The sequence below is a fragment of the Coturnix japonica genome, chromosome 7 (assembly GCF_001577835.2).
Source record: "Coturnix japonica isolate 7356 chromosome 7, Coturnix japonica 2.1, whole genome shotgun sequence".
Lineage (NCBI taxonomy): Eukaryota > Metazoa > Chordata > Aves > Galliformes > Phasianidae > Coturnix > Coturnix japonica.
The window spans coordinates 2,677,661-2,698,163 of record NC_029522.1 but is presented as its reverse complement, the minus strand read 5'-3'; the positions used below and the strand labels follow the sequence as shown (position 1 = coordinate 2,698,163).

General features: G+C 57.0%; 1 protein-coding gene across 3 annotated transcripts in view; it reads left to right on the top strand.

The window, feature by feature from the left end:
• The window catches only part of COL18A1 (collagen type XVIII alpha 1 chain), a 30,354-nt gene that overhangs the window by 5,648 nt on the left and 4,203 nt on the right, over positions 1-20,503 (top strand). Inside the window, exons 1-28 of one of the 3 annotated variants that reach the window (XM_015867689.2) lie at positions 7,871-8,447; positions 12,574-13,118; positions 15,180-15,260; positions 15,345-15,404; positions 15,482-15,620; positions 15,725-15,828; positions 15,921-15,947; positions 16,074-16,253; positions 16,329-16,355; positions 16,446-16,508; positions 16,622-16,708; positions 16,810-16,863; positions 16,932-17,081; positions 17,190-17,252; positions 17,400-17,444; positions 18,267-18,407; positions 18,495-18,566; positions 18,667-18,738; positions 18,827-18,889; positions 19,065-19,100; positions 19,180-19,269; positions 19,485-19,514; positions 19,610-19,636; positions 19,717-19,779; positions 19,864-19,938; positions 20,022-20,057; positions 20,150-20,203; positions 20,421-20,495. In XM_015867689.2, the coding sequence (XP_015723175.2) occupies positions 7,886-8,447; positions 12,574-13,118; positions 15,180-15,260; positions 15,345-15,404; positions 15,482-15,620; positions 15,725-15,828; positions 15,921-15,947; positions 16,074-16,253; positions 16,329-16,355; positions 16,446-16,508; positions 16,622-16,708; positions 16,810-16,863; positions 16,932-17,081; positions 17,190-17,252; positions 17,400-17,444; positions 18,267-18,407; positions 18,495-18,566; positions 18,667-18,738; positions 18,827-18,889; positions 19,065-19,100; positions 19,180-19,269; positions 19,485-19,514; positions 19,610-19,636; positions 19,717-19,779; positions 19,864-19,938; positions 20,022-20,057; positions 20,150-20,203; positions 20,421-20,495 (3,021 nt within the window). In that variant the 5' untranslated portion in view covers positions 7,871-7,885. Of the gene's footprint in view, positions 1-7,870; positions 8,448-12,573; positions 13,119-15,179; positions 15,261-15,344; positions 15,405-15,481; positions 15,621-15,724; positions 15,829-15,920; positions 15,948-16,073; positions 16,254-16,328; positions 16,356-16,445; positions 16,509-16,621; positions 16,709-16,809; positions 16,864-16,931; positions 17,082-17,189; positions 17,253-17,399; positions 17,445-18,266; positions 18,408-18,494; positions 18,567-18,666; positions 18,739-18,826; positions 18,890-19,064; positions 19,101-19,179; positions 19,270-19,484; positions 19,515-19,609; positions 19,637-19,716; positions 19,780-19,863; positions 19,939-20,021; positions 20,058-20,149; positions 20,204-20,420; positions 20,496-20,503 lie in introns of those variants that run through there. The other 2 variants (XM_015867691.2, XM_015867690.2) reach the window with 2 other exon arrangements.

The window sequence follows — 20,503 nt, the reverse complement described above, 5'->3', positions numbered from 1 at the left end:
CCGGCCCGCGCTGTATTTCTGCTGCCTCAAGTGTCCTAGCAACAGGGCTTGGAGGAGGTGGATGGAGGATGTTTGCTGCATGGTGGGGCAGCCAGCAGGATCTGTCCAAGTACCTTACAGCTGGGGACAGACTGATAACTTGAGCCTCAAGGCTGGCCAAGTGTGGCCCTCCCTTAAGGGGAATTCCCATCTCCGGGCAGCTAAACAGGCTGAGATGCAGCTTTGTGCTCAGGACCCTCTGCCGTGCTGATTATTGACCAATAACAATGTCCCCTTGCAATCTGCTGTATGCTCCATTTCCTTTCCTTCCCCACAGCCCCTTTCTGGGCTTTCTCCTGCCCTGTGGTCCCCCCGGCCATTGTCCTGCTGCCTGTTCCCATCGCTTGCACCATATCCCAGCATCACCACTATGGTGTATGGGGCTGGGTGCTCCCTGCTGCTGGGCTGGGTGCTTAGCAGACACACTGCATCTTGCATGGAGTCCTTTTCTGCTGACATTTTTCTTCCTTTTTTTGTCCTCTTCCTCCTTTTTTCCACCCCCCTCCGCCCTTCCCTCCCCTTTCTCTTTTCAGCTCGAACAGCACCAAACTCTCACTGGGGAATTGCTAATTCAGTGCCCTTTGTCTGCTGCCCAGCAGCAGCCAGGAGGGGAGGTTTGGGATTTGCTGAGGGGGGTGGTTGGGATTTGCTCAGAGGTTTGGGATTTGCTTGTTCCACATGGGGTACCTCATCCTGCCCTGCTAGGAGCAGCCACGTGGCTGTGGGTGTGAGGGATGCTGTGGTGCTGAAGGTGGGTTTGTGGAATCTTCATAGTGGTTTATTTATTTATGGATGTTTTCTTTGAGGGGGGGGGGGATGAAGAAACCAAAACCAAACCAACAACAAAAGCTCATAAACTCAGAAAATTAAACAAAACCAAAATCTAAAGCAGTGGAAAAAACCCAGTGAAATGCAGCGGTGATGCTGCAAGGAGGGGGGAGGTGGGGGGGGAAATGTTGCCGTGCTGATTTATGGGGCTTTTTTCACAGGTCACTGCTAGCATTTGTGGAGTTGGCCTTGCTGCAGGAAAAACTGGTTTTCAGCATTCCCATTAGGAAGAAACTTGAGTGGTTGTATAATTAAAATGCAGAAGAATCCTGGAGCAGCTGCTTGCGGTGCTTTGGGGCGCACAGCCGCCTCCTGCCTTTGCCCTCTGCTTGCTCCGTGCTGAAGTTCACAGTGGGAAAATGCCACATCCCTCTGCTTGCCTTATTGCTGCTCTCCCTTCCTTGCTCCCTGCAAAGTCAAACCACACAAACAGACTTAAATCAGGGTGGCATGGGATGCAAAGGGACATCTGTCCTACACTGGGGTGCGTGGTGATGGTGCTGTGGATACCCCTGGCCGTGCTGGGGCACGTTTTGGGATGAGTAGAAGGCGGTCCCCCAGCGCCATGCCCAGCCTGCAGGATGTCAGCCCCACACAGGGAAAACAGCCAGTTGTCATCTGGACAATGGTGGCATTGTGGGGACAGAGCGGGGCAAAAGGGCCCGGCTCCAGTGTAATGTTACTTTTCTATTTATGTTGCCATAGTCAGTGCTGAGAAATGGCCCTATTCTCTCTAATCCCCCACTCCAGGCCTGCCTGCTGCTTTGTGGTGTGGGGATTTTTTGTGTTTTTAACCCTTTCTGTGCTGGAAAGGCTCGCAGTGACGTGCTTGTGGGAATGCCAGGCTGGAGCACTCACCAGCAAATTAGACCCATTGGATGCCATTCATCCTAACGTCTGTAAACATTGGTTGGCATCCTCAACAGTTTCAATGAAGACCCTCTTGTAAGGCAGCAGCCTTGACTGGCATCACATTGCCACAAGACAGATGGATTTCAAGGCACTGAGCCCTCTGATGTGTGTGGCAGGGCAGGTTCAAGGGCAGGGGTGATGCTGCTGAAGGCTGCTCCCAGCATCTCGCTGCAGTACCGGAGCTGTGCCAGGGCATGGCATGGAGTGTGGTGACCCTGAGCTGGGCTGGCAGCCCAGATGGGACAGGGACATGCTATCGAGGCAGGATGTCACAGCTTGGTGTGAACTTGTGAAAGATCGGGGAAAAAGATGCCAAAGCCAACAGCAGAGATGGGGTGTTGTACAAGGAGTGCAGATAGGTGGAAGGAGCACGGAGCAGGCATAGAGCCTTATTAGGAGCACCCTGTGGCTTGAGGCACACAAAACCTCAAGTGTCAGGGTATCTGTGCAGACACCAAGGGCAACTGAAAGGTGGTCTTTGGGGTTAGGAAAAACCCTCCCTATGTCTTTTTCCTCCAGTTGGCTGGCAGAGCAGTGTTCCCCACAACGTGGCTTCGAGGGGATGCCTAGGTCTCTTTGCTGCTACCTGGGTGTGGATATCCCAGGCAGGGTGCCCTTTGGGTGCTGTGTGCTGGAGATGCACTTGTAGGAGACTCAGGCTGTGTTTCCTTCTCCTCATGACGCTGGAAGGCTTTGTCTGAGCCCTGGACAGCCCCTGCCAGGGCAGATCTTTCTCAGCAGCTCAGCATTACTCTTTGCTTGAACAGCATCAAGTTGGCTCCCAAGCCCCTGCTTTCTGCAGAGCTCTCGTGCCCTGTATTTGCAGGTAATGAGGTGTCTGGAAACAGCACCTGGCTGCCCCTGTCCACAGCAGAGCTAGGAACCAACACCCTCCCATCACCCCCATGCTTCCAGCACTTCCCAGGGGCTGCAGGAATTCCAGGAATGCAATTGTGATTTGGGAATTCCTTTGGGGTCGAGGCAGAGGAGCACCCAATGCTGTGTGCTCCCGCTCAGAGGTGGAATTACCAGTGGTGGTAAAGCGTGGCACATCAGTACCATGATGGAGGCAGCTTAGGGTGGGCTCTGCACCTTTCCCCCCTCCAGGGAGCACTTGGTCTGCAGGGTGATGCATTGCCATGGGGGCAGGAAGGGGGCACATTCCTTCCCTAGCCTCCCGCTGCCTTATCTCCTGGCTGTCGGGCGGCCCCACGGTGATGGGAAGCAGAGCTGGTGCCCCCTGGCCTGCCCCCCGCCTGCGGACAAAGCCGGCTCTGCGGGATGTGCTGAGAAAAAGGGAGCTGCCGGCATGTTGCTGTCCTCCCATTGGGCTGGGTAATGAGTTACGAGGTCAGTGCGTGGTGCCTTTGCTGGGACCCGACCTGTCCCGTGCTGCTCCCGGAGGAAGCAGCTTGGTGGTATTTTTAGTCTCGCCAGGGAGGATGGAGGGGAGATTCTTTGCTTGGTGTCAGCTCCGCTGTGCCAGCTGCCATAGTCTGCATGTTTCACATGAGAACTGATAAATGAACTGACTTCTTCAGTGAGAAGACCCTGGTGGGCATCAATGACTTCATGGCCAGGGTTGCAATGGGGACACGTTAGCCAGGCTTAGGGCACTCTGGTTCCAAAGCTCACTGAAGGGGTGTGGGAGCCCTGTGTTGGGTGTATCCCAGCTCAGCGGTGCGCCCAGGCTGTTTGTTATCCCCTGGATGATTTGATCGCTCCCCCAGGCAGTCGTGACATTTTAATGGTTTATCTTATCGAGGAATTTGCTGGGAGGAAGTTTCTGTCTCTCCATGAGTAAATGTTTAGGAACGCTGCTACAGTCCCGGGGGCTTGGCAGTGCTGCACGGCTGTGGGAAGCTGGTTGCATCCTCCCTGAGCCACCACCTGCGTCACCAGCCCCGGTGGCTGCTGGCACATGCAATAACCTGCAACCATGCAGCGTCCCTTTCCCCTGCATAAAGCACTGCCCTTTGCCAGGATTTGGAATGCTGGACTGATGCATGTTGCATTTACAGACTGCATTTACTTTGTGTTTGGTGTTGTTCCAAAGATGGCACGGGGTCCCTGCATCCCTATCCCAGATAAAGATGGTGTACAGCACTGGGGATATCTGTGTCCCTGTCCTGGGTGCAGCTGCTCAGCCACCTCTCTGCTGCTGGCAGGCGCCTGTCCTGCTGTCTGTCCCGCTGGCTGCATGGGAGGTCAGCGGGATGTAGCAATATCCTTAGGCCTCTTACGCGTGTGTCCTGATGAGTGCCTTTTAACTGTTGTTTGTGCTTTCGCATAGGAAGAGATTAAAATCCCAAACATCGATAGGTTTTAAAGATACCATCTGCCTCTGACAGTTGCTGGGTTTTTTTTTCTGCTCGGTGCTCGAATGCTCTGCCTGCAGCCTCTCTGCTGGGCCAGTGCTCAGGTTTTGTCACTTCCCCATCTCATGCTGGACAACGTGCACAGGCAGGGCAGCACCTCTATGTGCCTCTATTTCACAGCAGGGAGCTGCATATCCAGACCTACAGTGTGCAGTGCTTTATCAGTGGGCAGCTGGCCCTACTGTCTGGCAGCGGTGATTTTAAACAACAGAACACTCCCACAGCTCACTGCAGTCTCTCTTTGCTCCACACCTGGGAGGCTCTGAGGTCCAGATGCCCAGGCTGCTCGGAGCTTGCATGGCTGTGGGTGCATGGGATGAGAGCCTTACTTCTAGGGACGTGTCAGGGAGCTTGGGCTGCTAGTGCAGCACTTTGTCCTTTTTGGAGCTGGGTGCTTTCTCATGCATTGCAGTATGAGCCTTCTGATGTTACAGGGCTGAGCTTTCATGCTAGCAAATGATGGAGCTGTGCTTTGGAAAGACTGTGAGGCCGTGCTGTGTTCTCATGGGGTGTCTTTTGCACCCCTGGGCTGAGCCACGCAGGGGATGGTGGAGGTCCAGGGATGCCCTGGCAGCTGAACACACTCCCTTAGTACACCAAGCCCTTTTGCCATTGAGAAAAGAGTCCTGGGGGTGGCTGTTGCCTGAGCACCTCCAGTGAGGCATTCCTAACACAAATGTGTGTGCAGCAGTGAGGAAGGTGACTCATCCTCCCCTAGGAGCAATCTGAGAGGTCCTTCTGTTAGTCCAATGGGTTGTGCTGCTATGGGCAATCTTCCGGGCTTCCTGTGAAGGGCAGGGGGTGGAGGGTGGAATCAGCTGTGCTGGAGGGGTTGGGGCTTGAGCGAGAGCCAGGAGCAAGAGAGGAGGCAGGGAACTTCAGGTGAGGGATCAGGTTCCTCGCCCTGTCTGGGCTTGCTTGGCTAAGCATGTTCAAGGGTTCTTGGCCTGGAAAGGAGAGGTCTTTGGTGGGCCAGTAACACCTAGAAGGGAAAGGGGCAGGGCCGCTGGGGTCTTGTCCTGCCCCAGCTGAGCGGTCGGGAGCTGTGCTGGGTGCCACATCCCAGTGCAGTGCCCATGGGCACAGTAGCATCACTCCGGGCTTCTGTTCGACCTCTACTCTGTGCAGTGCTTGGGCCTGGAGCTCCCTCTGCTGTCTGCCTGTCTGTCCATCCGTTCATGCTGCTCACTGCTGGGTAGGGAGCCCTCAAGAAAGAGCAGCGTGACGCCACAGGGACTGGCTAGTTGTCCCCAGCATCCAGCTAGGTCTGTGGGATGCGCTTTCCTGAGCTTAACTTGTCCCCTTGGTCCCACCATCCATCCCCCAAACTCTCCCTGCTGAGAGCTCAAAGCACCACACTGGGAGGCTCCATGAGCCAGTCCCGTGTGTGCTGCGCTGGCACAACACAAGCATTTTCCTGGCCAGGTCCTCTGTCACAACCCCATGCTCTTCCCTCTGCCCCGAGGAGCATGCAGCCAGCTTGCTAGAAACCCTTTGGTTCAGTGCCCTGCTCAAACATGGTTATCTGTTAACCACAAGTGTGGAATATAGGTCTGAAACCAGGACTCTCTGGTTTCCCTTTTCCTTATGCACCATGCATGGTTCACCCATGATCCCTGCTTGCACTGCGTCTGCGTGCTCAGCCTGCCCTGCTTCTTGGAATGCTCCCTGTGGAGGCAAGGTGGCTTGCCGGGGCTTGTGGTGCTCCTACCCAGTGTTCTGCATCTCTGCTTTGGGGGAGAAGCCGTGGGAAATGGTGCCTGCATCCCCCTGTCCAGGGTACATTCCAGTACCCTGCCCGCACCCCATCAACAGCCCCTTTGTGGCAAAAATGAATCTCTCCATTGTCAGGGTGCCTAAAAGGGCCATTTCTCTGCATTGCTCAGCGTGGATACCGGGGCTTTTCCTGTGGGCCCCCTGTTGCAGTGGGCCCCAGTGAGGACTGCTGAGCCTGGGTTTCCACCCATCCTTCCCATAGGCAGCCCCCGGCCCTGACTCACCAGCGTGAGAAAGGGATTTGGGCTCTGTCCAGGAACAGCTTTGCTGTTTGTCCGTCCATCTGGGCAGCCAGGAATAAGCCTGTCACGATGGTCCCCTGCTCTTGGACCTGCTGGGGCTTTGTGCCCAGGACATGTGGGTGCCCCATCCCTGGAGGTGCTCAGAGCCAGGCTGGATGGGGCCCTGGGCAGCATGAGCTCGTGGGGGCAGCCAGTCCATAGCACAGGGGCTGGAAATGGGTGATCTTTGTGATCCCTTCCATCTGTGATCACCCAGGACTTGTCCTCCAAACACTCATTTGGGGTGGAGCGGCCTTGAGAAGCGTCACGGAGCCCTGTTGGGACATGACGGGGCAGGCTGACAGGAGCTGCAAGGAGCTGCTGAGCGGGGGGTGCACGTGGAAACCCGACCATAAAGGCAAAAAATGCATGACATTGGGTGTAGGCTGTGCTGTGTCAGGAGAAAGCTGTTCCACAAAGCGCTCGTGAAACAACATTAGGCGTGTTAGCGTAGCATTATTCCCGTGCCAGCCACCATTTTAGTGGGAAAACCTGCACAAATCACACCAAAAAGGAGCGTGGGAAGCAGTGCATGGAGCTAATGGACATCTGAGAGTTAGTTTCACACTTTTCCTGACTACCAGATCCTTGCCAAAAGGCTGTTTTAAAACGATCGCAAGCCTCATTGACCCCGTTTTGTTCCTGTTTAATTTCTTTACAAATTGGAACAGCGGGAGAAGCAGGACTCTGTAGGGCTGTGGAGTTGGTGAAGGGCCTGAGGGTGAGATGTGTGAGGAGTGGCTGATGTCCCTTGGTTTGTTTGTTTAGCCTGGAGAAGAGGAGGCTGAAGGGAGGACTCGTGTCAGCCTGCAGCTCCTCGCAGGGAGTGGAAGGGCAATGCTGAGCTCTGCTGACAGTGACAGAGCCTGAGGGAATGGCATGGAGCTGTGTGTGGCGGGGGGGGGGAGGAAAAGGCTGCCCAGAGGGCAGTGGGTATGGCCCCAAGCACAGGGAGCATTGGGACATCGCTCTCAGCCATTGGGGTGAGGTTTGGGTGGTGCTGTGTGAGGCCTGGGTGTCCCTTGTGGGTCCCTTTCAACTTGGGGTATGCTATGGTTCTCCTGGTCAGCGTTGGGGGGACACTGTGATATTGCAGATCTGGGCTGTCCCTGTGTGGCTCCAGCACTGTGCTGCTCGCTGCAGGCTTTCGCAACCAGCTCCAGCAGAACTGTAGCTCCAGGCTGCTGTTGCTCACACCCTGGCTTGGAGGCATTATGGCACGTGGTGCTGGGGGGGCCCGTCTGTGCTCCTCCACCTCACTATCTGTTGGACCCATTTGCTCACCATCCTTCTGCAGCACATTGGGGTTCTGGCCATGAAACCGAGCAAGGAAAGGGTCGCTGCTCTGGGGACTGGTTGCTTTCATGGCCAGCAGAAATCTTGGACGTATTTTCTGGGTCATTTTCCCTTTCCTTTCTTTGGGGGAGAAGGAGTTAACGCAGGAGCAGCAGCAGCTGGCTAGTGTGGGCCACGAGCCCAAGGAGCTCGCACCGCTGGCTCTGCTCCTGGGCACTGAGGGGCTCGGGAGGGTCGCGGCCCGGCTGTGCGCCCCCCGGGGGCCGTGCCTGCTGCCAAGAGGCTGGCGCTGGGAGAGGAGGGCTCGCGACCGGCGGCGGGGCCACTCCTCCCAACGCTCCGGTTTGAAGGCTGGGAGCTGGAGAGGAGAGAGCGATGCGAGCGCTGCGGGCGCCTCGCTGGGGCCAAGCTGCTTCCTCTGCCCCTGAGCCCCTCTGGTTGAGAAGCCAGGGGGCTCGCTTTCCCCTCCCCATGGCTCTGCTCCACCTGGGGCTTTGGCTGCTGCTGGCTTCCTGCTGCATCTCCTCCTCTGACGCGCAGCTCCTTGACTGGATTTGGGGCAGCCCGAAAACATCGGGGACCCCCACGGCACCCAGCACTGCAGAGACGTCGCCAACTCTGAGCACACCACCAGCAGCAGGGGATGTGGCCACCACGCAGCGGCACTCGGAGCCAGAGCCCAGCATGGCAGCACCCACAGGACAGGAGAGCACTGAGAGCACGGATGGCACCGAGCAGGGGGACGGGAGCACAACGGGAATCACGGTGCCGACCAGCACCGCATGGACTGCCGCTCCCCCTCGCAGTACAGCACCCACCCACAGCCCCACCGAGACTCCGCTGCCCCTGGGAACGGGGAACCCCAATACGACGGAGCTGCCCCGGCAGCAGGAGGGGACGGGGGGTTCCCTGCAGAGGCCAGCAGCCACCCGTCCAGGTAGAGCTCCTTTCCCTTTCCCATCAGGTGACAGTGCCCACCACCCTGCGGCGCAGCAACACGGAGCATCGCCCACGCCACATGCTGCAGACCGTGCTGGGACACGGGGCTGGGGACCCTGGGCTGCCCCCCGGCCGTCCCCCGCCACTCCCAGCGCTGCAACACTGGGTGATGGGGACCCGAAGCGCAGCATCGACGGCGAGGGGCTGGCACTGCTTGGTGTCAGTGGGAACCAGAGCCCTTCTGCGCCCAAACTGAGGGCAGTGAGCGGTGCGGATTCTCCTCCTGCTGGTCCTCCCGAGTTCGATTTACTAACCTCCACCCTGCGAGTCGCTGGCGCGGGGTTCGCTCCCTCCTTCCCCAGACTGCTGCCAGCGGGTGGGCGCTGCCTGCCCCTCCCAGCCCACCTGCCCTTCTGCTCCATTCTGGGCACCAACCATATCAGATTGCCGAATTATCTCAGCCACGGCAGCGAGGCGGAAATTCGGGCTGCTTTGCATGAGTGGGAGGGGCTGCTTGAGTCTCGGTGCCACCGCTACTTGGAGTGGTTCCTCTGCTTGCTCCTGGTCCCTGGGTGTAGTGCCTCGGTCCCTGTAACTCCCCCGCCGTGCCAGGGCTTCTGTGAGGCCGTCAGAGACCTGTGCTGGATGCACTCGGCTGGTGGGCGCCTGCCTCTGCCCTGTGACTCTCTCCCCGAGGAGGACGGAGGGTATTCTTGTGTCTTTGTTAATGTATCCGCAGGTAATGTGGCTGGTGACCCTTGTCCATGTCCTCCCTCCGCATGTCTTACCAGCCTAAGCCTTCCAGCGCTACTGCCTCATCTCTGTGAGAGACCCCTGGCCAAAAGCCTCTCTACCCTACCTCAATTTTTGGGTTTTCACTCCTTCTGCAAAGAGGAACATCCTTGTCCCATCCTCAGGTTGTCCCTGCTGGAGCGGGATGTAGTGCTCACCATGGGGGCTTCAAGGTGACCCCAGGCTGGAGCTGGAGGGAGGCGCGGGGCATCACTCCCCAGCATGGGGCCAGGGCTGTGACCTCGCATATGTACACTCACGTGCCTGCTGCCCTGCCTTGAGGTTAATGATTTACCCACTGCTAATGTTTGATCCCCCTGCTCAGAAAGCAAGAGAGGTGCTTGGTGCTCGACTATTGCCATCAAGTGTTTTTGAGCCCTGCGTGACTTAGCCAGCGGGGTGAGGAGCCAAGGGTGGCAGCTTGGGGACAGAAACACTCCCCTGGAGCAGGGGATGAAAGCCAGAATGGGAACTCCTACTGCTGCCCCTTGCAGCTCCAGTGAATGGGGCTGTGTTCTCATGCTGGACCCTGTGCCCTCAGGTGACGTGGAGCAGACAGACCTGGGGGGTCACGGAACGCACACATGGCCTTGTTGGCCCCCTGGGCTGTCAAAGCAGCTCTCTGTGGGATGCGACGGGAAGGGGGAGAGGCGGGGATGCAGAGCAGCCTTGAGCATCTCTGGAGCCCTTCCAAGGGCAGCGGGAGCCAAAGCTCGGTCACTGTGGCCTCAGGCATCCCTGTGTGATTCTGTGCCAGCACCACCTGGAACTGCAGTTGTGCCCATGTGAGAACTGCGTGACCAGCTGTGAGGGTGCTAACAGTCCTCCATTGCAATCCATGGGCTGCCCAGGAGTCTCTCTGAGACAGTTTGGGGTTGGGATGGATCCATGGCTGGGGGATTCCCCTGCTGCCCACTGTGCATGGTCAGGAATGTCGGCAAGGCGGGAGTCCCGCTGCGGGGGTGAGCGCACAATATCGCATTGTAGTTGACAGTGCTGGCATGTGAGTGCTGTGCTGCAGGCAGATGGACCATCCCCACCCTGCAGATGGGATCTGGATGTGCCTGTGGCCATCATGGGCTTGTTCGCGTGTTGCAAGGTGCAAGCCTGTTTTCTTTGGGAAGCTTCCTTGTATCGTCGCCCAACTCCTGCTCTGTGCCAGGTGCAAGTGTTTGGAGAGGAAGGGGGAACCCAGAGATGGTTGAAATACCAAGGGAAAACAGGACTGTGAATTGCATTGCTAACAAAAGCCTCATTCAGCCTTCCTCTCTCCCCCCCCCCCCCCACCACCAAGCCTCAAAGCAGAGGATGGGCTGTCTACATGAAGAACTGCAGAGATGGCTCCTACATCCCTGCCTGTGTGGACCCCTGGGAGGAAGCTCTGATTTCCTCTTAGCTTAAAGCTTTTCTGAATTTGGCTTCCTCCAAGCCAAGATAAGCACCATCCATGCTTCCCAGTGGTGTCTCTTAAGGCCAGTGCTGCTGCACAGAGGGGCAGCTGATGCAGCATTGCATGGCATGGCTTGGCATGATGGGAGCAGCTTTGCCTTTTGCCTGCATGTGCCATCATGTGTGGGGCAACTCATGGTTGACCACCATCCACAGAACTGAGGTTGGCAGTGAGAAATGTCCCCTGGCCTCTAGAATGAAGCATTTCTGTCATCCCTCCAGCAGGGCCAGCCGTCCTTGGCTTGGCAGCCACAGGAGCTGGGGGTGCTCCATGTGCTCAAGTGCCCCCATGCTTTGGAATAGGAACCCAGGTATTCATCTCTTCCTGCCATCCCAAGGGATGTATTTCTCTCCCAAGCTGGGCTGAGCTGATTTGTTTATCTATTTTTAATATACTTATTTGGTTTTCTTTTTTAAAATTCTCTGGAGGAAAATGCCTTGCTTCAGAGCAGGGTGAGGGTTCCCAGGCTCCTGCGCATACCCTGATATACCTGACTTGCGTTCAGCAGCAGGGAGGGAGGGGGGCACTGAATTGTCACAGCTCCTCATATAGAGGCCCTTTGTGCTGTCTTGGTTGGCAGCATGAAGCCCAATCCCATGCTGCAGTCGTCGGCTGTTTTGGGGACCCCAGAATGGGAACCTGCAGCTGGGAGCGGCTGTTGGATATCTGTTTGCTCCTGGGAGATCTGGAGTTAAAAATCACCGACGCACAGCACGCTCACTTACTTGCTTGCATCAAGTTGGCACTGGCCCGAGAGGTTGACATAGGAGAGGAGGAATCCAGCGCCCATTGTGTGGGCGATGAGGATGTGCGTGCTGCCAAAACAACAGGAGTTTGCATCCAGAGGGCTGGCTCACACGGCCAGATGTTCAGCTGTGCCTGGTAGGAGAGACTGTCCTGACCAGAACTCCCTGAAGTGCCTTGAGAAAATGAGCTGGGGCAGGAGACGAGCTCGAAATTGAGATCATCTGGGAAGCCGGCGGGGTGCATGTCAGCCCCAGCCGCTTTCCCAGGCGGTGCAAGGGAAGGGCTGGGATGGTTCCCAGCCGTGGTTGACCCTATGGGGACAGGGCAGTGCGAGGCTGGTCACAACTTTGGAGCAGGCATGGGTGTGCAAGGGCATGACGTGCAGCCGTACCTGCGAGATATCTCACTTTATTGAGTTCTGGGATGCTACACCACCCTAACTGGAGAGCCATCAGCAAGGATTGGGAGCTGCATCCTCACTCTGCAGCTTGAGAAACACTGCTGCCTCATCTGGCTTGTGGCCCTGCTCCCCAGCACCCCCTGCTCTGTTCCAATGCACATCCTGGACCTTGGATATGGTACTGTTCCATTATGTGGATGTGCTTACCCCTGCCTTAGCACCTTTTGTTCAGAAGAAAGGTTGTCCATCCAGGTCCAGCAGAGCAGCAGCCCATTGGAGGCTTGAGACCTCTCTTGCCGTGTATAAAAATTCCTCTCATTTTCTGGACGAGGTCCCTACTGACTTTGGGAAGCCACATCTGTCCAGTTGGTGGGGCTGGGAGCAGAGTTAGCTTCAGGGAAAAGCACTGAAATGTTCCTCTGGGGACAGTGAGTGTTGGGGTCACATCCACAAGATGAGAAAATGAAGTAGCTATTAATTGACGCAGGCTCGAAATAGCCTGATAGTTCACTGTTTGGTTCCCTCGTGGCTGGATGGGACTTTTAGGTTCAGCAGCTGCGATGTGAAGCAGTGTCGCTGGCTGGCTCGTATCCCCAGGCTGTGGAGCAGCATCACTGTGAGAGCAGTGGGTGGCCCTGGGCAGTGTCCCCAAAGGCACTGAAGCAGAGGGACCTGGTGAGGTTGCGTGTCCTTGCTGTGCTGTTTGTCACCATCCCCTCTCCCTCCTCTTTGCAGAGAACCTGAGCACTGAGGTCAGCCTCCTGGAGCTGATTGGAGACCCGCCACCAGAGGAGATCCTCAAAATCTATGGCCCTGAAAACAACCCTGGCTATGTCTTTGGACCCAATGCCAACACAGGCCAGGTGGCCCGGTACCATCTGCCCAGCCCCTTCTACCGAGACTTTTCTCTCCTCTTTCACATCCAGCCCACCACCCCACGGGCCGGTGTGCTCTTTGCCATCACAGACTCCTCACAGAGCATCATCTACGTGGGTGTTAAGCTCTCAGACCTGCAGATGGGCAAACAGCAGATCATCTTCTACTACACTGAGCCGGGCTCACAGAGCTCCTATGCGGCTGCCACCTTCACCGTGCCCACCCTGCTCAACCAGTGGACACGCTTTGCTATCAGCGTGGAGGAGGATGAAGTCGTCCTCTACCTGGACTGCGAGGAGCACGAGCGGGTCCGCTTTGAGCGCTCCCCAGATGAGATGGAACTGGAAGAAGGCTCTGGGCTCTTTGTTGCTCAGGCTGGAGGGGCTGATCCAGATAAATACCAGGTAATGCCTTGGGTCATCCCAGCCAGCACCTCTGAGGAGGAGAGAGGCTGTAGGGATGTGTCACCAGCCCATTGGTTCAAAGAGATTGAACTGAGCTCTTTGACAAGACAAACCAAAGGACGTGCTGTGCGCATCACCTAGGCAAGAAGGATTGGCTTAGGGTGCCATCATGATGTTATGTCCTTGGGCATCCCCAAGGCAAAGCTCTTAAGGCAAGGGGTGATGCGGTAGTGTTGTGGCATCCACCATGACCCCCAACTTCTTCAGCAAATGCTCTCTTGGAGCCTCCGCTTACTAAAAATACCCTTCTCCTTTGGTGCCTGCTAAATGGGCTGGTGAAATGTCTCTCTTAGCTGGAAAAAATGTTCAGGCTGGAGCATATCTTTGTTGGGCCATTATCTACAGGAAGACGGATGAGAGCTGGGAGGGAAGGTGATAGCTCAGCCTGTGCCTTGAGAATGGTCCATGTGTTAGATAAGATTTACTGGAAGTGTGGGGAAAATGCGGCTGACATGGAAATCCCCCATAGTGTGTGCTGGAGGAAAGCTGCTCCATGAGGTTTCATTTGGGCTGTGTACTGCCCAACAATGGGGCAGTGCTTTTACCAAGGAGCTTTGCAGGGTGCATTTGTGGAATTAAACATTGCCTTGGCTCATGAGCAGAGCTATTAAACCACATAGGGCAGGAGGCAGCAAAAAGGTCCCAGGAAGGTGTTAATGCTTGATGCACCATGGACCAGTGGTTGAGGAGGTTCCAAGAGGTGTCAAGGACGGCCTCTCGCTTTGAACCTGCGGGGATGAAAAGCCACGGCCATGAAGGAAATCCTCCTCAGGAGGTTTGGTGGAGATTTGGCTAGCGGATGCAGGAAGAAAAGCCTGGAGCAGAGCATAGACGCTTTTGCCTTTCTAGCAGGTGATGTTTGTGCCTTGGGGAGGAGGCTGTGAGCCAGCTCTTGCAGAATGGCCCTCCTGCTGGCTGCCCCCAGTTCTCCTGCAGGGAATAATAAGCAGGCATCAAGGAAGAGGAGGCTGAGTCCTTGCGGCTCCACAGGTTCTGCCCAGCAGGCTCGGCATCTGCTTGGCATCTGACTGCCTCATGACCCAGCCCATGCTATTTGCAGCCGACAAGGCTGATTAAATCCTGGCCCCCAGACAAGCAGCAGAGCCAGTCACTGGCAGGCTGCATTTACCATAGAATATCCTGCATAAGGGACCCGTAAGGATCAGCTCGTAGGGTGTGCTGGATATTGGTGGTACAGAGCTGAGCATCCCCCAGAAAATAGACTGGAGAAGCTCAGGGTCCATATGGGTGGCATTTCCTTGGGGGGGTGGTTGCAGTTCCATGTTTTTATGCACAGTGCCTGGCTGCGCTGTAGCTGCCTCTGATTCTTGTTTTGTCAAACCCCTTGTGTTTCCTGAGTGCTCTGTGCTTTCAAGCAAGCTGAAATGTTATTTTAGGTGTCCTGCCCAGCGACAAGGCATCTTTCCTCTTCCAGCTCTCCTCCCTGCTGGGATCAGAGCATGGCCGTGTCCTGTCCTTGCAGCGAGGAGCTGGGCTTTGCTGGGTTGTGCTGTGGCCTCCAGCCAGTGCCCTCCTATCAGGTAGCTCTGCTGTGAGGCTCTTCCTGAGGTGGCCTACTTAGGAAGGAATTTGTGGAGGTTTGTTGTATAAATAAGCATTCTGAACGCGCACAGCGCTTGCAAAACCCAAATAAATGGTAAGGAAGTGGGGATTAGCCTAAGAAATACAAAATAGGAGCTTTCCAGCAGCAGGATGGAGCTGGCAGGTGTCCCTTGGTGGGGAGTGGTGAAGAAGAGACGCCAGTTGGGATGGGGAATGCTCTGGCAAGGGGGAAATGAAGACTTGCTGTAAAAGCCTTGCTGTCTGGCTGCCCAAAGCCCGGCTGCAACCTCTCGGTGACAGAGCAGGCAGATGGCTTTTAGCTGTGGATCAGCATCCGGCAGCTCAGGGCTGGTGTGATCCACCCCCATTCTGGGGATGTGGTGGCAGGGTAGGAGGTACCCAGTGTGCATCCATCCCCAGTGGCATGATGTCTTGCAGGGTGTGATTGCTGACCTGAGGCTGCGAGGGGACCCACGGGCGGCTGAGCACCAGTGTGAGGAGGAGGAGGATGACACCGAGGTGAGCACAGAGCAGCTGCAGCCTGGGGGGGCTCCTCCTTGTCTCCCGGGCTGAGCCACTCTGTCTGTCCCTGGTTGAGTGCAGGCATCTGGAGATTTCGGCAGCGGGGCAGAGGACAGGCATGGTCACTTGGGGAAGGATAAGGTGAGTTGGCATTGCGCTCAATGGTGATACACAGGTTGGGGGAGCTCAAAGTCAGTGTCCCCTTGTCACTGGCACAGGGAATCCCGGGGCTGCTGGATGCTGTCCCTGTCACCTCCCCACCCGTGGTGGAGGGCAGCGGGACAAGGAGCAGCGTGGGATCCCCCCAGCAGGCAGAAAGGACCAGAGTGGAGGAGAGGCTGCAGGTCTCCACAGGAGGTAACAGCAGCTGTCCTCTTTCCATTGTGCCACCACCCCAGTGGTGCTGGTCCCTGGCACAGTGGGGTGCGTCTGACATCTGTGTCTCTCACACATCCCTGCAGGCACTGGCCCCAAAGGTGAAAAAGGGGAGAAAGGTGAACGTGGCCTGAAGGGAGACTCAGGGACCAGTGGCATCTTGGGCACAGGCAATGCCAAGGGTGAGAAGGTAAGTTAGGGGCCGTTGGGGCTGCCTCCCCCACCAGTCTGCAGCAATGTGTCCACATTTGATGCTCATCTGTCTCCATTTCTGTCCTGCAGGGGGAGAAAGGTGAATTGGGCATCAAGGTGAGCACTGTCGGGGAGCTGGTCAGGGCTGTAGGGCCAAGCTGTGCCCATGCTGGCCACAAAGTCTGGGGTGCAAAGAGGTCAAGCCACTGGTCACAGTCAGACACTTTTCTGTCTCTTTCCCAGGGCAGCGCTGGATTTGGCTACCCTGGCTCTAAGGGCCAGAAAGGTGAGCCAGGAGAGCCTGGCCCCCCTGGCCCTCCCTCACAGCACACTGACGGCATGTCGCTGGAGCAAGTCACTGGCCCCCCCGGCCCCACTGGCCCCCCAGGAAAGGATGGGGCCCCTGGCAGGGATGGAGAGCCTGTGAGTCAAACCTCCCTCTCTTGCTCCCCCTTTCTCCCCTGCGCTGTACTCATCTCTCTCCTTTGCCATCCCTAGGGTGATCCCGGCGAGGATGGCAAACCTGTAAGTGGGAAGGGTTGTGGGATACTGTACAGGACAGCTGCTCTGTGCCCCACCACCCCCTGATGCCTGTTCTCCTGCTCCCCTTTACAGGGTGAGATGGGGCCCCCCGGGTTCCCAGGGACACCAGGAGAGTCTGGACAGAAGGGGGAGAAGGTAAGAGTAAGCGTGCTGGTGGTTGTGCTGGTGGCCATGCCAATAACTGTGGCCACAGTGGACCAGGCAACCAGTCTGTGCTTGTGAACCATGATCTCTTCTCCGTCCCACAGGGTGACCCCGGTGTGGGGCCAAGGGGCCCCCCAGGACCACCAGGTCCCCCTGGACCTCCAGGACCCTCCTCCAGGCAGGATGGGCTGGTGAGTACTCCTGGGAGGCTGTAGAGCATGGCACCGTTGGACAGCATCCTTGTGCTGTCAAACACCTCAGCCCTGATGTTTCCTTTGTGCTTCTTCCCTAGACATTCATCGACATGGAGGGCTCTGGGTTTGGTGGTGACCTGGAGACCCTGCGGGTGAGTGGAAGACCCCTTCTCTGCAAAGTGTGAGGGATGCACTTGGCCATCGTCCCCTTCTTTTGCAGGGCCCACGAGGGCCACCTGGTCCCCCAGGCCCCCCAGGTGTGCCTGGCTTGCCAGGGGAGCCAGGAAGGTTTGGGATGAACAGCACAGACCTGCCAGGACCACCAGGTCTGCCGGGCAGAGATGGAACCCCTGGGCCCCCAGGGCCAGAGGTAGGTGCTGAGTGACCAAGGGGACCATCATAGGGCTGTCCATGGTGGTGGCAGCTCTGTGCCCAGTGAAGCCACCTGCACTGAAGGCACCTCCTGGGCACCTTGCAGGGTCCTCTAGGTCCTCCTGGAAAAGATGGGATGCCTGGACCACCAGGGCCTAAAGGAGAGCGGGTGAGCACCTCCTGTTTCTTGCACCCACAGTGTCTCTGCTCTCTCTGGAGGCAGCTGCTGCTTGATCCCCTGGAGCATCTCTGGAGGCCTCAGCTCCAAGGGCCCGCAGCTCACTCATCTTAATATCTTCTTCCTCCTCTTTTCCAGGGTGATGTGGGTGATCTCGGTCTCCCTGGAGCGCCAGGACCCAAGGTAGGGTTCTCTGGGGTGCTGCACTGGGGGTAAATCTTGTGCCACATGGAGAGGGGACTGCTGGAACTCTTGGTGCACGGGCTTAAGGGTGCATGGGGCTGCTAGCCACATGATGTCGTGGGCCTGTAGGATGTCCCCATGCCTGGAGCACAAAGGGAGGGGTGAACTGCCCACAGAGGAAATGTTTTTCTGCCTTTAAAGATGAGAATAGCCCTTAAAGGAGCCAGTGGGCACCTGTACCTGCTTGGAAACACACTGTCTTGCATATCTATCTTCTCTCTGTCTCCACTCCTCCTCTAACCAGAGCAAACCACCTCCTCTCCCTTCCTGCCTGTTCCGGCTTCTTTCTTTTCCTGCCTCTGGGAAAGGCAAGAGGTAACAGCATGTAGGTGGCATGTCTGGACTGCATGCTTGTCCTTTCCCTACCTATGGGGTGAGGCTGCCCCTTGCCCACCACAGCCCCACAGCTGAGATGGGGTCAGGAGCTTCAAGCTGCAGGCCTGTGTGAATTGACATTCCCAGGTGCTATGAGCAGTGAGAGCATAGGTGGGGTGGGAGATGGAGCCTGCACCACTTAGACACCCATAACAAAATGCGGGATGCATGTGAATGCCCCCCTTTGGTGCAAAGTTCACCCTGGTGTCAGGGCAGCATGTAAAAGAGATAAAAAGAAAAAGAAGAAAAAAAAGAAACAGAAGTATTTATGGTTGTAGAAGAGCCTCTGGTGGCCATCATGCACATTGCACGGTGACCTGGCGCACTGTGCTATGTGGGGACAGCTCTGCACATCCCATCCACTCCTATGTTCTTTTCCCTTTGCAGGGCAGCAAGGGAGAAGCAGGACCAGTGGGTCCCCCAGGAGAGCCTGGCTTGGCTGGCCTCCCTGGGCCAGTTGGACCCCGAGGGCAGCCAGGGCCCCCAGGGCCCCCAGGTCCACCAGGGCCGGGATACGAGGCTGGATTTGTAAGTGCTGGGAGCTTTTATGGGGGTGGTGGCAGTACTTGTGGGGTGAGGGGGACAGGCACAGCTCAGCCCCTTCTCTTGTTGCAGAGTGACATGGAGGGCTCTGGACTGCCACTTGCCACCGGCTCCCCCGGACCACGTGGCCCCAGTGGACCACAGGTAGCTGTTGTTGCACTCCATCTCTCCTTCTTGCCCTCACCTGGTGTGTGCCTTGTGGCCGCTGTGCGCTCATGTCCCCTTGTCCTTGTGGTTTCTGCAGGGTATGCCAGGACTACCAGGGATCAAGGGCGAGGTGGGCAGCCTCGGGCATCCTGGCCCTCCAGGCCCAAAGGTAGGAGTGGGATGCTGGGAGGGATGGGGTGGATCAAACGTGTCAGGGTGCTGTGCCTGTGGCTCACACCATCCTGATGCTCTTGCAGGGTGATGCTGGTGTGCCTGGTGTAGATGGCCGCCCTGGCCTGGAGGGCTTCCCTGGACCACAGGTAGGATCCACAGCCCCATCCCTGCCCCAAACCTGCTCCTTGCTCCAGACAGGGATGCTGCTTTCTTCCCAGTCCCCATCATTCTGTGGAAACCTCCATCCTTCCAACATCACCCCAAGCACCTTACAGGGCCTGGGTTTCCCCTGTGCTCACCCACGCTTCCATCCTCTTGCAGGGTCCAAAAGGCAGCCGTGGCAGCCCTGGTGAGAAGGTAGGTGTGGGCTGGGCACTGCTGGGATATGAGTGGGGCTGCTTTGTGGCAACTGGGTCTGACAACTTGTGTCCTGCAGGGTGAGCGAGGCCAAGATGGCTTGGGGCTGCCAGGTCCCCCTGGCCCACCTGGTCCCCCTGGGCAGGTCATCTACATCTCAAGTGAGGATGTAAGTAATAGCTTCTGGCTCCCTTGGGTTCGTGCCCAAGTACTGCGCCATTCCTATACTGGAGGGAGCTGAAGCTGGGGGCAAAAGGGCCTGTCCAGCCCTGTCACATGGAAAAAACAGGGGACCTCTGTGGTAGCTCTGCCTGTGCTGCAGGCTGGCCTCCAGAGCAAAGATCCCATTAAAAAAAAAACAACATGTTTTGACTGTTTTTCCAGAGGCCTTTGGCAGCTGTGCCGGGCCCAGAGGTAGGTACCTCCCCATGGCCCATCCCTCCCCCATCCATACCTGGGCAGTGCTCCTCAACAGCCATCTCTTTGCTCACTGTGTGCTCCTCCTATAGGGCAGAGCAGGACATGCTGGTTTCCCGGTGAGTGTCGGGATGTCAGCAGTGGGGCAGCCCCTGGGTACCAGCTGGGTAGCTGATGTGGGCTCTGCTCCTCTGCATAGGGCCCAGTGGGACCGAAGGGGGATCCAGGATCACCAGGCATCCAAGGTGCACCAGGGATGAAGGTAACAGCTTCTGGTCCCTCATTCTTCTGGCTGGTGCCAGCCCTACAACACTGGGTGTGTGCTCCATTTGTGTGCCTCTTGCAGGGAGAGAAGGGAGAGCCCGGCGTCATCATCAGCCCAGATGGGACCATTGTTGCTGCCAATGTGAAAGGACAGAAGGTGAGTGTACGATGCTGGAGCATGGTGCTGGTGGTGGTGCTGCCATCCTGGTGCTGACATTTCCCTTTCTGACATTTCCACAGGGGGAGCCTGGGCTGCCGGGACCAATGGGCCCATCAGTAAGTCAGCATCGCTACTCTCCTTGTGCTTATGGAGGGATGGGGCTTTTTCGGTGCACTGAATGTTCCTGTCCTCTCTCTTCTCCCTCCAGGGCCCCCATGGACGAGCAGGGATGAAGGGAGAAATTGGCTTTCCGGGCAGACCTGTAAGACCCATTCTTGATTTGTTTTACATCCCTGCCTCTTGGCCACTTCGGTGCTCTCCCAGCACGCCCACCTGACCCCAAATGATTGTGTCTTCATGGGATGGTGGGGATGGAGGCAATACTGGGGAGGGAACACAAGGGCAGGAACACCAGCTCTGTCCTCTGTACCGTGACATGGGGACAGGATTGAGGCTGATGTTGTGCTGCTCCTCCACAGGGACGTCCTGGCATGAATGGGCTGAAGGGTGAGAAGGGTGACCCAGTGGACATCAGTAGTGTGCTGAACTTGCGAGTGAGTAC